The following is a 17,355-nucleotide window of genomic DNA, read 5'->3' on the forward strand; positions in this document are numbered from 1 at the left end:
CACCACTGATGTGCAATACAGTAAAATGTAACCTTTTTTTTTTTTTAAATTTGTCTTAAAACACACCTTGTCTATAAAAAAAAAAAAGTAGAAGTGTAAAGCAGCATGTAAACTGTGGAGGAGGATACGCTTGGGAGAGCAGAGGAGAAAGGAAAGAAGATGGGGAGACAATGAGATGAGACGAGGAAGGAGGTTGTGATAGGCAGCACAGAGATAAGAGTAGAGGTCAAGGAGAAGAAGACATGGAGTGATAATGTGAAGACAGGAGGCAAAAAGAACAGAGGACTACAGAAAGAGATGGGGGGAGGGGAGAATAAGAGGGGAGGGTAAAGGACGAGAGGATAGGAATGAAAAATTAAACAAGTCTGTAACAGATCAAAGTGGGAGTACAGGAGGAGAGGAAGAGGGGAACAGAGTGCGCTGGGTTTGGATGTAAGATGTACAGAGCAGGGGGAGTGTAGAGAAACGCAATGTGTTGGTTGGTGTGTGTGTGTGTGAGAGAGAGAGAGAAAGGTGTTTTTGGGGAGATTTTGACAACCTTAAGCTCAGCCCAGCACGTGGCTGAGTGAAGAGACCCCTGAGAGCTCCTTGAAGAAACATATCACACTTCAGGATCTGGTTAAAATAGAGTGAGAGAGTGAGAGAGAGTGTGTGTGTGTATGTGCATGTGTATTGGACCATCTCTGTGTCTCCTCATACCCAGACTCCTTGAGGAATGCATCATTAACAAGCAATGGAGAAAAAAGGGGAAAACAAGTTGAAGTGATGCTTCTCTCTAAACTCTGTCTGTCTGTTTTGGACAAAACATCGGCTTCAATTGTGGCTGTGAAAGGTTTCTAGTACTGTTTCTAGTTTCTGTTTCATGGAGAATGAAAGCTATGGTCAGCTTGGATTTATGGTGGTATTATTAGGTTCAAATGTGACAAGTTTCATGGCAAAAAGAAATATTAAAATGTACATAGAAACTTGCAACACACTTTGCACCATGTGTTGTTTTTGAGCACTTAGACTGCCTGTGATGCCTGTACCAGACCCATTCATGTACAATCATGATCCTTAAAAGGAGGAAATTCATCACATCCCCTACTTGGACTGGCACATCTCAGCATCTGTGCCTTAAGTACCTCTTCTTTGTCTTTGGCTAAATATAGTCTTAATTTATACCCTTCTAATGATTTACTAATCACATATACCTGAAACTGTTTTATGAAGCTCTAAAATGTTACAAGAACTTGGGCTCTTTCACTATTTGATTTGACTCCTCTGTACTCAGGTCTCACTTCTAAATGAGATCCTAATCTCAATGTGACTTCCTGATTAAATAAAGTTTATATTATTTCTGATTATTTTTTCATCATCACTTCAGAATGTAACAGTCTGAGACCCCAAAGATATTCAGTTTACTATTAGAAACAAAGAAAAGCATCAAGTCCTCACCACTGAGAAGCTGGAAACTGAAGTTTTAGTTGAAAAATTGCTTAAAATGATTGACTTTCAAATTAGTTTCAGTTGAATTTTTTGATAAATAATTGACCAATCAATTGTCTGCATGAACTTTGCAGCTCTAGTGAGAATATTAATGACAGAAGACATCAACATAAGTCTTCTTTCTCTGTGAAGAAGCTAACTACAATCTTAGGGCCCCATTTCAAGCCGGCAGGACACAAGTGTTTAATTCTCAGAAGATAGATTTTGGGTGGAGTATCACTTAGAGCTAACCCAAACTTTTTCTTCCATGACTTAAATGAAATGAAGCGACTGTACAACATTAAACAGCTATCATGCTTCATGATGAGACTCCATTTCATGTCCCACAGGTTAAGAAGAGACCAGCACATGTTCCTTCGTTGGCTTTGGTTTGTTGATGCTTTGTGCGTCCCAGTTACAAGTTACTATGTAGTGTTTATCCTATATTTTATGCATTAGTTGAAAGTTTACATAGTCTTTAATGCCGTGCTTAAGTGTGGTGATAACCCTAACAACCCACACAGCTGTCATTTTAAAAACACATAGTCATCAGTCTGCAAATAAACCTATTTAAAACAATCCTGGGGTTTTGGAGAAGACGATTTCATCCAACAGTAGCCATTTATTTGTGCAGAGATGAAGTTTTTATGGCTTTTTGTTGATTCTGTTTGTTCCCCTGGAATCAGTGAGATGGAATAAATTGGAGGAATGATTGAAGCCAGGCACACTGGGGAGCTGAGGGAGACAGACGGACAGACAGAGAGAGGGAGAGGAGGGGGGAAGAGGTTGGGGGTGAAACCGCAGTTTTTATATGTTGTCTGGTTTTAATTTGGTAAGAGCCATCACTCACCAGTTCACTGAGGTGGCAAACCAGATGAGCGCGTGCGTGTGAGCTTTAGGAGTGTGTGTGTGTGTGTATATATGTGTTTTTGTGTGTTCTCTCTACCTGAGAGCAGCCTCTGCAAATGTTAAAATCCTCTGACACATTGTCATTTATCCTAGTTCTTACACTTTTTCTTCCTTGTATTTCTTAAAATGCCAGCAATTTAAAGGAATAGTTACACATTTTGTTGATAGAGAAGTTTTTCTGTATCATACATGTGAATATCTTTGGATTTGGGTTGGACATTTTATAGACAAAACTGTTTATCAAGGAAATTATCTGCACATTAATCAATAATGGAAATAGTAATTGGTTGCAACTCTATTGTACAAGCCTGTAGGGCTGCAAATTACTGTTCCCTGCTAAGAAATAGTCCAGCACACGCTGCCCTGTAAAACGGCAAATTACTACAGCTTTTGAACAGATTAAACAAACAGGACTTAATGTGTTAATTAGTGAGCTTTAGAGGGGCTTGTAAGTGGGTGCTTTTGTGACCTTAGGATGAAGCCAGGGTAGCTGTTTTGTCCGTTTCCTGTATATCCTCTAAGGTATATAACCAGCTGCTGGCTGTGGTTTTTCACTCATTTTATCATGTGTGTAAAACCCTGACTCCATTGTTCCTAAAGCTTCACGTTTTGTTTCTCTCTGTCTGTTTGTGTGTTTATGTGCAGTGCCTGCAGCCGTGCAGAGAACTGTGGGAAACCAAGAAGGTGCTATCTCCAAAGTCCTGTGAGGTAAGATAGACACCGCATAGTGTGTGCATATTTGTGTATGTAGTTAATGTATGTGTTGTGTTGTGACACCCTTGGTGGTGGTGTCACTTCTGCACGAAAAACATGCTTTTGTTGGCAATGTAAGGCTCAGTTTTTAGACTTTTTGTGTGCCATGAGAGAGCATTCCTGAGTGTGTTTACACAAAGTTATGTATGGGTGGTATAAATAACATGTTTGTGGGCTTTTGACTGTATACATGTGCAAGTGTGTTGCAGTTGTGTGTATATTTTGTGCGTGTGTGTGGCCCTAAATGACTGTTTGCTGAGCCAGTTGCTGCGGTATTCTGATAGATTAGTTTTTCATCACAATAGCTGAAGCATGTTACTGGCTGGATGGCTGACTGGCTGGCTGGTTAGGAACACAGGATAATTCAGATCTATTAGCTAAAGCTCATGTTTACATTTTACTAATCTGCCACCATGTGCAGAGAAACAGAAAAACACACATGCAAGCCCTTTCAGTCCAGATCTCAAGGGCTGCCTTCAAAGAGTCAGGAGTTTACCAAAGGAAACACTTTCACCTCTGCTGTGTGTTTTCCTCTGCTCCACATGTGTGTATAGTATATGTGTGTTACGTATTATTTCCATTATGTGTCAACTATAATAATAATAATTCTCCTGTGCTCTCTCTCTCTCCCTCAGAAGCAGACGGAGTGTGTGACAAGCAGGGAGTTCCTGGCCTCTCTGAGGTCGTCTCGTCAGGGCGACTGTCCTCCACCTCAGCGAGCCACAGGATTCGCCGCAGCCTGCGTGGAGAGCTGCTCGTCAGACCAGCATTGTCCTTCCCCAAGAAAATGCTGCTCCAATGGCTGTGGACACACTTGCCAGGCCCCAGCCAATCTATACAAAGGTAAATGGGCTTAGAGCTGGTCAGGGCTTTTTTGTACCATCGTGAGGGTTTTAACTGAGATTATCTTTGAAGAATAACTTGTTTCTGGTTGTCTCAGCAGGCATGGAACCTGTCTAATTCATGATGATACTTATGATGAAGGAATCCTGTTGGTTAAGCAGCCTCATGCTTGTACACATCATGTTAGCCTTATTAGCTGATAAGCCGTCACTGGATGACCAAGCTTTTTTACTGATAACACATGCAAATATGTTTTGCACCTGTTAGGATGAGTAAAAAGCAAACCGTTATCATTCATATAAGTACAGAAAGTTTAGTGACCTCCACCTAAACTTAACCTGAGTAGAGGCCATCTATATAGAATATGTATAGTAGGTATTTGAGACATCCTGTCAGCTTTTTTCTTCATGTGCCCTTTGTACCACATATTCCTTCCTTTATCATATTCAAATGTCTTTGAAATAACGCATCTCCTTTCTGTTTTGTCCTCGCAGGTGTTCCTCTGAAGCCTCGCCGAGAGATGAGCTTTGTGGAGGATCCAGAGGGTCACGTGAGGGTGGTGTGGGTGTCGAAGTTCAATGTCAGCGTGGAGCCGGTCATTTACATGCTTCAGTCCCGCTGGAACATCGGCATCCATCCCAGCGAAGACCATGCCTCGCCTTGGGCTACCGTCGCCATGGTAACTTTACCCCCCCCACGAGGGGTTTGAGATATTGTAATCATTTTTTTATAGACACCACTCATTGACTAAGGAGTTGATGTGGGGCATACGGTGACTGATGCAGATTTTTTTCTTTTCTATTTGAGGAAATACACTAACATCCTGTGACAGTCACAACTTCTATATTATTGAGGGTTGCAGGCTGATAGCTAGAAAAAAAATCCATCGAACAACACAGCACATACTTCATCCTGTCTAACAAGGCAACTTAGACAGTCACAAAGTTACTGAAGCTCTAAAAATGGGTCCCTGTGCCTTTAACAGTGGAGCAACACCACAAAGTTTGTAACATATCTTTACCTCATAACTCTCAATTTGCCTCGAATGATGAAACTTCTCAGCTATGGAGATGGATGTTAGACTCTGTTTCCACCTCATCAGTCTGCTGCCTTGCTGTCTAAACCTCTCCACCCCAGCCAGTCTCCCATTCTGCCAGGGTAAACCGTATCTGTGTGTGAGAATGTGTGTGTGTGTAAATGAGTGTGTGTGTGTTCACTGTACGTCCATGTGTGTGTGCGCCTGTGTGAGGTTAGGTAAATAAGCAGAGCTTAAAAAGGAACCACAGGCAGCCACAGTCGTTCCACCGGCTGACTCTGAATGACTGAATGCTCATTATGGACTTAAATAGATGGCAGCTCGTGTCTGTGAGTGTGTGTGTGTGTGTGTGAGATTGTGGATGAGTAGATTTTAAGCAGTGATTACATTTGCTCTGTCAAGGAGACAAAACATATGAATCTTTAGCAGTTTCAACCATAATTTGGGCAAATCGTTTAATTTCACTATTATCAGATGGAATTCCAATCCATCTGCGTTCATCTGACTTTCCAGCTCATTAACTTGTGAAACTTAGATGTTTAAAAGTACACAGGGCTCTGTCATGTTTTGGAAAGGAGATATATTATGGATTTGTGAGCAATGACAGAATATGAATAATATGTACACTCAGGCAGATTATTACATACACCTAGTTAAAACTAATGCAGTCTGATATAATAGTCCCAGACAAACATGGTGTGGGGCATCCACACCAAAGAAGTTATACTGGTGCAGGATCAAAAAAATAACTAAAGTAAACGAAAGGCAAAAGTGAGACATAGATCTGCTCACTGTAGCGATAGCTCCAGCAATTTGTCAGATTTTGACAAAGCCTGACGAAATGTTGTTCTGTCTAATTTGCTGAGCGCTATCAGTGCAGTCAGGAGTGTCTGGGATGTATGTTGGAACGTGAACACGATATCTCAGGAACGCCTTGAGGGAATTTCCTCAAATTTGGCACCAGTGGTCACTTAGATTCAAGGATGAACCGATTAAATTATTATAGTCAAAGATGAAGGTCACTGTGACCTCATGTCTTGTGAATGCTATAAATACGGAGTGCCTGGAAGGAATTTCATTACATCCAGAACAAACGTCCACTCAGGTTTTTTGTTTGTGTCAGTGAACTTATACATTAATACAGTAGACACACTGTAGAACAAGAACAGCAATACTTAATGAAGTCAAGCCGAGTCAATTTTATTTATATATTCCTACATCACAAATCAAAAATTTGCCTCAACAGGCTTCAAAATCCGTACAGCAAATGATATCCTCCATCTTTAGATTTCCAAAAAGTTTCCTATAAGTGAAAAAAAACAGTTCCTATAAATGTTCATATGCTCCCTGGGGGAAATACCAGTTTATTAAGATTTAAAGTTTTAGTCCTTAAAAGTTTGATTTTTTTGTCACTCAACACATCTAATCCTCAAAGATGTTATATATTCACCTTTTTAGGTCATGTGTTATTTTTTGCATTTAAAAACATCTTAGTGAGACTTGTTTTTAAATCTGTTATGAATCGTAAATTGTTTTATCTGTTAGATGAAGGGAAGCGATGAGACTATATTTAATAAATATTTTTCTATCATGCACTTAGCCATTGTTTCATGTGACATGTTTGTATTTTTAGACCCTTGCTGAAGATGTGGTTTTATCAGATCTGAGACCTCAGCGCTGGTACCAGTTCAGGGTTGCAGCCATCAACAGCCACGGCAGCAGAGGTTTCACAACACCGAGCAAACACTACATCTCCAGTAAAGGTAATGCACTCGAAACATATGCTCGGCTTCTCTTCAGAGAGCTGTTACGAGGGTCCCACGGAGGGTGATGATTCCTCCTGCATGTTTCCATAACCTATCTGTGAATTTTGATATCCTGTCATGAGACACTAAGCAAAACGCAGATGCTTGGGTTCCATTTGTGTCATTTAACGAGAGATATTACACCTCTCCGAGGAAAAGTCGGAAACTCTGGAACATTCCCTTCCTCTCCTTCCCTGTTCTTTCTCTCTCCTTCACTCAGAGTTGATGGATAAGGTACACAGCAAGAGAATTATCAGGCAGTCCATAAAACACAGACAGGAAACAGAATATACACAGAACTGCACATTGCGCATATTCACATATACTGTACAGACACGCTCATACTGTACATACATACTCATTCAGTTGGTTTAGTGCCAGAGTGAAATCCCTGGTGTTGGTCAGTGAGACAGGCTAAAAGTGAGAGTAAGACAGTCAGAAACACACACACAAATACACACTGTAGGAGGTCCTAGCTCTTAATGTTTAGCAGACTTAGGTCATATTGGTGTTATGCCAGGATTGGCTAGTGATATGAATTCCCTGCCAGGATTGGCTGGAGCATGTTTGTATGTGAATAATGACTTCAGGTTGGACCCAGCCTCGGAAAAAAGGTTCTTTATCAGTTGAACACTTATAGAAGATTATGAAGAGGTGCCTGAGATAGCATTTTCCACTGCCATCAACAAAACACCAAATGGTGGAATTCACCATGCCAGTAACTCCAATAGAGTCTTATAAACATTACAACCTGTGCCTTGGCGAACCAAAACTTTTCTGGCAGCCCCTGGTGGCCCATCACCATATTAAAGGAATAATTGTACTTTCTTGCTGAGGGCTAGACAAGAAGATCAATACCAGTCTCATTTCTGTCTGTTGTATATAAAGCAGCAATTACGCTCCTCTGGGTTGCAAATGTAGATGGGAGTTGTTTGCATGTGTGTTTCTTCATACTTGTACGGATTAATGGTATAATGTATGTGTCCACTTGGAGTCAGTGCCACATTTATTAAACAACAGTGTAAACAAAAAGTAAAAGAAATAAGGAAATGTGAAACTTCAACTTAATGGGTGGGACTATGGCAAGATGAGCAATGATATTAAGAGTTTTGAAGAGGCATTGATTTTCCTTTGCTCTACCAGAAAATCACTGAAACTCTCAATGAAAGAAAGAATAAAGAAAACTTGCAAACAGGATGCAGCTTTCTTGACAGTAGTAGATGTTGTTGAGATTGTGGCTGCTTGTGGGTCGTTCCCTCTATGCAAAAGTTTGCAGAAGCATAATTCAAATTTAAGGCTTCTAGATTGAAGCTACAGCCAGCAGTCAATTATTTTAGCTTTGTATAAAAAATAAAGTGTGAAAACTACTTTGTGGTTTTATGGGGGGGCTCTGTGTGGGATTTTTTCTTGGCTGGGAGGAGTAACTTCCTGAATTCTCTGCTGGATGCTTGCTTTTGTGTAGATTGTGCTTTAGAGGTGCTAGTAGGTGAATTCTTTTACTGTCAGATGGAGCCCTGCTACCTGTTTCCCCTTGTCTCTAGTCTTTATGCTGAGTTAAACTAACAGGTTTAAGTGGTTGCTGCAAAGCAAGCTACCATTGAGGAGTTACTGCCTCCAGCCAAGAAGCTGTCCTGCACATATCCCACCCCCTAAAATCAGAAATAGTAGTTTTCATCTTCTATTTCTTTATACTAAGCTAAGCTAATAGCAGCTAATAGAAGCAGCTAACTGGCTGCTTTCTGTAGCAGTGTATACAACTGACAGACATGAGAGTGATATCAGTCTTCTCATCTAACTCTGCAAGAGAGCAAACAAGCATATATCCCAAAATGTTGATTTATTGCTTTAGGACGTGTTGTATGTGTGTTCGTATGACTATTTGCACTCTCATATGTATTTCAAGCACTTGGGTTAAAGGTTAAAGACATACACTTAAACATTCCAAATACCATCTGATCGCAGTCAGAGTCTTGTGTTTCCAGTTCATTAGTCTGATTAGTCAGGGGGCTAGAGGTCAGAGGTCACAAATCAGGAAGCTGGCAGATGTCAGGACGGTTGAGGTTCCTCCACTGTGACCTGATGCTAACCAGAGAGAGAATTTGAATTTGAAAACCCCTTTCCTGTTCATTCAGATATTAGAGTTGCACAGGACCTGCCAGCAGCAATTACGAGGGAATGTCTGGATCAGAAAACTCATCTTGATGTCTTCATCTCATGAAACAATGGACTGAAATCTAGCTGATTGAGGGAGAAACACAGAGTGAAAAAGGCCTCAGAGAAGAGTGTGTGTGGGTTTTGGTTCTGATCTGGCAATTACTCCTGGCACCAAGAGCCACCCTGCTTATTTCTAAGAGACACCACACACACACACATATGCACACATATGCACACACAAACAGTCCAGATCTCTCAGCCCTAATATGTTGTCCTAACTTTGATGTCAGTATCTGGGTCAGCCAAGCATAGCCCGGGGCCTGTGGGAGGCCTGCCATGGGGGATGTAGTTCTAATCAGATACATTTTGTAGTTTTAATCAAATACAGGATTGGGATTTGAGGCTCTAATGAGATACAGAGCCAGTGTTGAAAGAGCAACAACCTCAGGATTTCGTTTTGGAGGCAAACAGTGACTAGTGGTGGTCGCCTTTGGTCTGTGTTGTGGTAGCTACTGAATGGGGAGGCTTCAGGCTTCTCCAGTATCACTCACCTTTGATGCTATAAATCTAATTGGCTTTGTAGACTTGAATGAGACCAAAAGGAAATTAGCCTCTCCCTCCCCAATACTGGCTTATTATTTTTTCGCTGCTGCAGCACATTAAACATTGAGTTATTAGACAATTCATTCAAGCTGGGGAATGACCTCTGTTTGGAATCCAATACCAATTATTCCACAATAGACAGGACTGAATGATTAATGGTTTTTACACCAAAATTGCAATTTAACAGAAGGTTTAAACCAGCCAATGTGTGTGCTATTTGCAGAAGAAGGTACAGCTCTCTATATGATTTTGAAAGAATAAGAAGTCGGCTTTTCCTTTTTCATAGTCAGCCATAGTCCAGTATGCATCTTGAACAAGTATGATGTGGAAATTTGAAGCCTCCAGAGTTTTCAGTGTGTTTTTTACAATGATGACCCCTGAAATGAAAATATTTGCATATTTTTCAATGGGGCACAAGGAGACGATGTAACTTCAAGAATGTTTAACAAGGTAAATAAAGTTGTTTGTGGATAAACCATATCATATCAATTATTATTCCAAGCTCTGAAGTGTTAAAACGTGTGGAGTGGGTCTTTAAGTATACCACTAATGTAATATGTAATAGACAAATATATTCATAGTCTCTCTCTGACTACATGTTTCTCCATATGTCTCTGTCTCTGCAGATCCCTCACCTCCTGAACCTCCAATAAACGTCAGAGTGAGCAACCAGTCTCTAGAGTGGACGAGTTCACAAATAGGGTCCCAGTTCACAGAAAGGTATCTAAGTAGATTAAATAGATTAATATGTTTGTTATTTTCCCTGCTGGTCTAGTTGCTATGCATCCTCTCAACACTGCAGGCTTCCGTTGTGGGAAATCGGTCATAAACTGTGGTCTGATGGATAGACGGCCCTTGTCTGATTGTGTAGCTGCAAGCAAATTACAGTTCATCCTTGTCCAATCATATATTGCAGCATATTTTCTGTTTGTGCACTGTAATGCAAAACAAGGTCGCATAAAGTTCAGACCATGTCTTGGATCAGAAAAGATATTCCAATAAAACATTTAATAGCAGAGGTAAGGACTTAAATTGTAGCTTATGATCAACACGATGATATAAAATGTCTGCGGCTTTACTGTATATATACAGAGTAAATAGAGGATTGTAAACAACACTGAACATGACAAACAAGTATTATATCTATTTTACTCAGTGGAGGTACCTTTCTTTCCACTTCATTATCATGAATTTGTTTACATCCATGATGTGATGTTGTTTGACTTCCTGTTTTCTGTCTTTAGGACGAGGGGAAGTGGGGTCACAGTGGCAGTCTTGTTACGCTGGGAACCCCCCAGAGAGGGAGACCTGCCAGTCCACAACTACAGAGTCACCTGGATGTCCCGACATACACACACAGCGCAGAAACACACACACACACTACATGCACACACTCATGCAGTTCACAACAACATGCACACACGGCCTGCACAGCCACGCGCATCTGAACAGGGTAAAAAGGAGACCAACAGCCGAGTGACTCAGGGGGTAAGGAAACTTTCTATACACTCACTCACATTAAATAAAAGAACATAGTTATTGACTACATTGATGGTGGAAGCACACAATCATCCAAAGGCTGTCCTCAACATAAAGTGGCCTGGAAAGTATCCAGACGCCTTCACTTTTTGCACACAACATATTGATTTAACTTTAAATGGATAAATATCCATTCAATAAGGGATAGTGACAAAGTGAAAACATGGTTTTAGAAATTTATTTAAAAACTAAAACTAAAATCTCTCCTAAACAAAAGTATTCAAAGCCTTTACTGTGGCATGCCATAGCCCTATGCTTCCTGTTTGCTTTAATTATCTTCTATTATCTATCTAAATTAAACTCCACCTGTGCAAATCCCAATTTCAGTATTTTCCCTATTCTGCAATTTACATAAATCAACACATACTATGTAATCTGTTGTGCATAATATTCCATTCATATTTAAATTGTAATGTGGTCTTTGCACATTGTCTGTCTGACTTTCACACATATAGTTGTAGCTCTATGCTTCTGAGAACCCACAAACCTTCTTACCCCACCTGTAAACCTAATTCAAACCTGAAAGGAGCAGTTCAGCATTTTGGGATATATGGTTAGGTGAGAGCATTGGTACCACACTCATGTCTGTATGAGAGAGGAAATGGTTAACTTAGCTTGAAGACTCTAAGCTGGTGGAAATAGCTTGCTTCAGACCAAAGGTTAAAAAATAAAAATAAATAAATAAATAAACTAACTCTACCATATAACAAAGTACAAAAACTAAAAAATGCCTCTACTTGCAAAACAAACACCTCAGCTTGTGGGTTTAGATTCAAATTAGTCCTTACAAAGACTTAAATAAACAAGCACACACACACACACACACACACACACACACACACACACACACACACTGCATATACAAGATCTATAGCTGCACCTGAGAAATTTTACAAGGCCTGTAAACATGTACACGTCACACAAACACATGCATACATCCCCTGTTGTGTCCTGCTTGTGATTACCACACTGGTTTTACAGGCTTGTGCAGTGCTCAAACAGAACGGGTTCTGTAAACAGCTACTGTATGCAAGTGGTGGAGCAAACTAGAATAATCATTCAATATAATCATAGCATCTCTTGTATGTTTGAACTACAGCATTACACAACAGACAGACACAGCGCACACCAGATGAACAGCTGCTACTCCATTTAGCAAGCTTTTTCATTCTTAATATTAGACATTAAATGATTGCTTCAAATTAAAGAGTACCCTGCTGAACCACCTGTGTCCAATAAAAATTCCTGCAAATATGAATTAGATGGAGACATAGAAGAACTACCCAGATGTTTCAATTAAGGATGTGGATTTATGTAACGAGCAAAAAATGAGGTGATGAAAAAAAAACATGGTCTTGCTGTTCTGCGTAATTGTTGAACTTGCATACTTACATAAAACTGACATGCCAGTAAAACTGATTTAACTTTTTAAAGATAATTTGGGTTTCGTGGATGTGGTTTTCTAATATTACATGCTGATATATTCACCAAAGTTGTTTTTTTACATGTACTAGAGTATGTTAGATCTGGATTTGACATATTCACCCTTAAATTGCTGTTTGGCACGCTTCCCCATTACTGAGGTTCCTTTGTAGATTTTCTGTGCATATGTTCCTTGTGGATCTGAAAATGCAATATCATCCTCAGACAGACACACACCATTATCTTCATGGGACATAACTTTGTTAGAGTGCTATGACAACATTTAGGTCTGGCTTTACAGCAGTGGAATGACATGACAACTCAGCCATGTAGATTGACTGACAACAGAAAGAAGTGGCTTTTCCTGCATTTGGATAATGTGTTTAACTCAAGTCAAAGCATCTGGGAATGTCCTGACAGCGTGCTCGTCACCACAGCACAAGGGCTTTAGTGGAGGAGTATATCACTTGTCATGGTTGTGAAGCATAAGATCTGTGCGAAGGAAGAGTTATATGACTGATATAGTGCTATTTGTTCAGTACTGTAGCTGCTAGTGCAACATGTACATGTGATAAGAAGCAGAAAATGACAAGATCTGAGGGTATTTCACAGAATAACAAAGTGAATTATCACTGTCTCCTTGTTCCTAAGCTCAAAAAGTAGCCTCTAAATTCTTTAGAAATACAACACATTTCTTGATTTACTTTTGAAATTACATTTAATGCACCAGTAACAGTCAAGAGGGAGGATTGTGCTGTCCTGATTATAGGTATGGTGGTGATGTTCACAGCGCAGCTAAGTAAGTCCAGTCAGCAGCACCAAAACACCCATAATCACAGTAAACAACACAAACAGACATTACAGCTTTGACACAACAGTTACGGCTGCCTGTGTAGTGAGTAACCAAACACTTCTTTTCTTCAAATGGAGTAAATAGTAAACAGGCCAAATAATGAATGATCAAAGTACTCTTGACATCCACTTAACTTTGAAGTGGGAATTAATGTCAAAAGAAAAGAAAAAGAAAAACAACCAACACCAGAGTTTTTAGGTTTTATTGCAGACACACTCATATGGGCCAAACTATCCTAAGTAGTGATGGCGATCCCAGACTGAGCCTGGTGGAGCCATTTATCTCTAGTCTGGTCCTCTGTTCTGCTTGGCTGGGACGCCTGGAATTTAAATGAGGCCCCCTAACTAGTGTTTCCTACTTGCAGCTGCATCTAGACACACACAGAGACAGCAGCATCACAACAGGTAGATAGGTAGGAACCAGAAAAACACTATTATGTGCTGCAAAATACCTTTCATATCACGCAAAACATTGATATTTTATTACTCTCCATTAGCATGTGATGATATATTCCCTAGAGGTGTATAAAACATATATCCTGTCAATCAGGAACGTATGCAGGACTGGAGGGATTTAGCATTAAACCTGAAGTAACATGGGAAATTGGAGGAAGTCTTCAAACATGGAAAAAGCTCTGCTGAATCAGTGCTTTTAAATATACATCAGCTTCTTACATATAATGTCCACTGACATTATGCACCAAAATAGAAATCCAGGCTTCTCCCTTGCACACACACCGTGCATACAGCTGTACAGAACATATGTTTTGTCTATCTTCGCGGTAATGGAAATACTTCAACCCCGTTTTGTCTGCAGGTCACAGAGAAACTGCTTTTAACTTGCTTTTGTCTCATTCTGTCTTCAAGTGTACACACATACTGAACCACACACACACACACACACACACACACAGACTTGTTATCATCCAAGCATCTCTTTGTTGTGACTAGCTCAAGTCCACACAGACAGACAGGCCTGACTGACTAAGAGCCTGTTAATGAGCTGTCAGTCAAACCACAGGCTAATGCAGAACAGGTCTGGACTGTCAGTCACAAAGTGGGGCATGCACAACACTTAGGATGATGGTGATGATGATGATGACGATTATGATGATAGTGCGGATGATGAAGATGGTGCTAATGGTGATGACTGTGGTGGCTATACTGGTGATCCTGATGATGTGAATTATCTGCTTTAGACAAACTCTTGGTCACTTTAAGAGCTTAAGAACTTTTATACACAAGCGTCCATCAGCAGACTTTCTATAAGACCTTTATTAGAGCAAACTGCATTACCACACCAAGGACTACAGGTCCAAAGGGCAAAGAAAACTCATGTCTATATAATCCTTGTTTTCATTTTTTAATGTGTTATAGGCGCAGTGTGAGTTGTGGCTGCAGGGTCTGCTGCCTGCTACCACCTACTTCTTGTCTGTCCAGACAGTAGCCTTCTGGGGTCAGAAGAGGCTGAAGAGTCCCAGAGTTCAAACTGTTTTCATTACATTAACTCATACAGGTAAAAAAAACAAAGTGTTTCCTTATCAGACTCAATGGTATGACCTGAAACTAATATGTTATTGAGTTGAGTTTCATTTACAGTGCAAGTTACTGTAAGAGTCTGAGAGTGTGTGGCTGCAGTTTACACCACTCTCCCTCAACAGCTGCACTTGATTTTAAGGAGTAATTATTTGGGGTGTAAAGTTTGTGGTCTAATATTACAAACCGCCAATCCAGTGTTTTCACCATTGCCTGAGAATCATCTCACTCTCCAGTTTGGAAGAGCATCATGTCTTAAGATAGATGAGAGGCTGGTGTTACATTACCCAGAAAGAAGCACCAAATGTTCTGTAGGTTTCTTACGGTTTTGTCTTGTAGGAATAACTCTGGGACAACCCTACCCCAAATAGAGACTCAAGTACACGTTTTTGAACATTTCATTAACTTGTCATGCCATTAGTAAATTCTTTATGTACAACCACCATTTCTTAACAGAGCCATACATTATTGAGTTAATGATTTTCCTGTTCAGAGCTGCTGTGTTTGCTGACTGTCAGCATATTCTGTCTACCTACAGCTGCACTGTTTAAACACCCATGTACACACAGTACAGTGGAAAGTGGTGATGTTAATGGTCGTCCAGGCAACAGAGGTATTTATAGGTGACCCGTGGGGTCAGCCCAGCAGAGGATTATAGCCAGCTGCAGCTCAATTATCAAACCACATACCAACAATTTTATATGGAACATATTGCCATTTATAATTTAGCAGTATTAATATTTAACACAGTCCACGCATTGGCCTGGTTTCTCTCAGTGCTAATGAGGGTCAGTTAGGCCAGATAAAGACAATTAGCATTTCTGAGTGAATGAATTAACAGGAACGCTAGTTGCCAGCTGCACTTTCGTCACCACTTTACGATATTCCTGGCACAATATATTTATAAATTTCATGATATAACAAGTTTCATACATTCAGTCAGTCATATGAACAAAATAGCTACTGCATAAATAAATACAAAAAGTTGTAGAGTGGTTAAGAAACACACATACACACATGCATACATAAATAATGAACATTTCTCTTGCATCAGAACTTTTACATTTATATGGAGGTCTTTAAACTGCAAATTTTATTAAGCAAGAAATAAGGTTTGTTATTTATGAGCTTGACATTCAAATTATTTTTATTTATACTGATCTCTCTATTGTCTTTCCAATGAAAAGCCTTCAAATCAGCAACATTTAGAAATTTTAACATCTATTATTTTTCTCCTCTCCTCCACCAAAGGCGAAGACTTCTCCAATGAGCTCCCATCTTCCTCCTCCTCTTCCTCCTCCTCCTCGTCTTCCTCATCTCCTTCCCTGTCATCTTCCTCCCCTTCTTCTTCTGACCTCCCCCTTTCCTCCTCTCTTCCTCACCCCGAGTACCCCTCGAACCCTGTTACTTCTGACAACCTGCGCCTGGAGGTTGCTGCTCCTCATTATCACAACAGCCAGCTGCAGGTCAAGGTGTACTGGAAGTGGCCTCATCATGGTGAGTTGATTTGGAAACATGAAAAAACTCTACAATATCAAGTAGCACCAGAATAGCTTTTAAAGAAAAGAAGAAAAGTGGTGGATACAACATTTAGTGTGATGAATTACAGAAGTAAAGGATCTGAATTCTTCTTCCACCACTGAAAGTCACACAATGACAGAGTGGTTTAAGAATCAAAACGATAAACTACTTGCATTGTAGTTCTGATTTATTGAAGGCCACACAGTAATTACTGAAATGTTGCAGTGTTGTTACTTTACACGATAACAAAAGAGCCAATATAAGATGATAATTTCAGTAGCATGCTTGTTAGAAGATGTCAGCTCTGAACATGTTTTGATTTGGATGAACCTCCAAAGAATTATTAGCTGAATCTGGAGCTCCACTTGGCTTCATGGAGCTTTGTAGTGATTTTCAGCTCACTGTTTACCTGTCCAGTCTGTAGATATAATGTTTTGGTTCACTCTCACTGCCCTCATTGTGTCATTTTCAGCCACAGCACACAGCTGTTTGCAGAAAAGGTCTAAAAGTCCACTGTGCACCTCCTGCTCAGTACCAAACAGTAGACAGACATAATTTGAGACTAACATAGTAGATCATTTAGCAGCTAAATAACCAGATTTCTTCAACTACTGGAGGTATGAATACACATCTGTTTGCTGATAAGTTCGCCATATCAGCTTAAAAGGTGATATGTTAATGGTATGTTCACCATTCCCCCGCACGTGGCCAAAAAAATCAGTTTGTCTGACCCTCTCACCCCAACTCTGGTTGGCGTTTTGACATCAGGTTTGAAATCAGCAGAAAGCTCTTTATCATCTACTAACAAGATAAAACACGCAAATGAAAGAAGGAGAAATTGCAAAACAGAGACCTGGAGAGAAAACTAGAATCATGACATATTTCTCTCAGGTTTCAGACAGTGTCATTCCTGAT

General features: G+C 40.1%; 1 protein-coding gene across 1 annotated transcript in view; it reads left to right on the forward strand.

Moving 5' to 3' along the window:
- The window catches only part of anos1b (anosmin 1b), a 42,204-nt gene that overhangs the window by 20,073 nt on the left and 4,776 nt on the right, over positions 1-17,355 (forward strand). The window contains exons 3-10 of the mRNA XM_018696053.2: positions 3,022-3,084; positions 3,765-3,972; positions 4,467-4,651; positions 6,642-6,771; positions 10,197-10,290; positions 10,815-11,058; positions 14,761-14,899; positions 16,171-16,416. Of these exons, the coding sequence (XP_018551569.1) occupies positions 3,022-3,084; positions 3,765-3,972; positions 4,467-4,651; positions 6,642-6,771; positions 10,197-10,290; positions 10,815-11,058; positions 14,761-14,899; positions 16,171-16,416 (1,309 nt within the window). The remainder of the gene's footprint in view (positions 1-3,021; positions 3,085-3,764; positions 3,973-4,466; positions 4,652-6,641; positions 6,772-10,196; positions 10,291-10,814; positions 11,059-14,760; positions 14,900-16,170; positions 16,417-17,355) is intronic.

Source organism: Lates calcarifer, linkage group LG17 (genome assembly GCF_001640805.2).
Source record: "Lates calcarifer isolate ASB-BC8 linkage group LG17, TLL_Latcal_v3, whole genome shotgun sequence".
NCBI lineage: Eukaryota > Metazoa > Chordata > Actinopteri > Centropomidae > Lates > Lates calcarifer.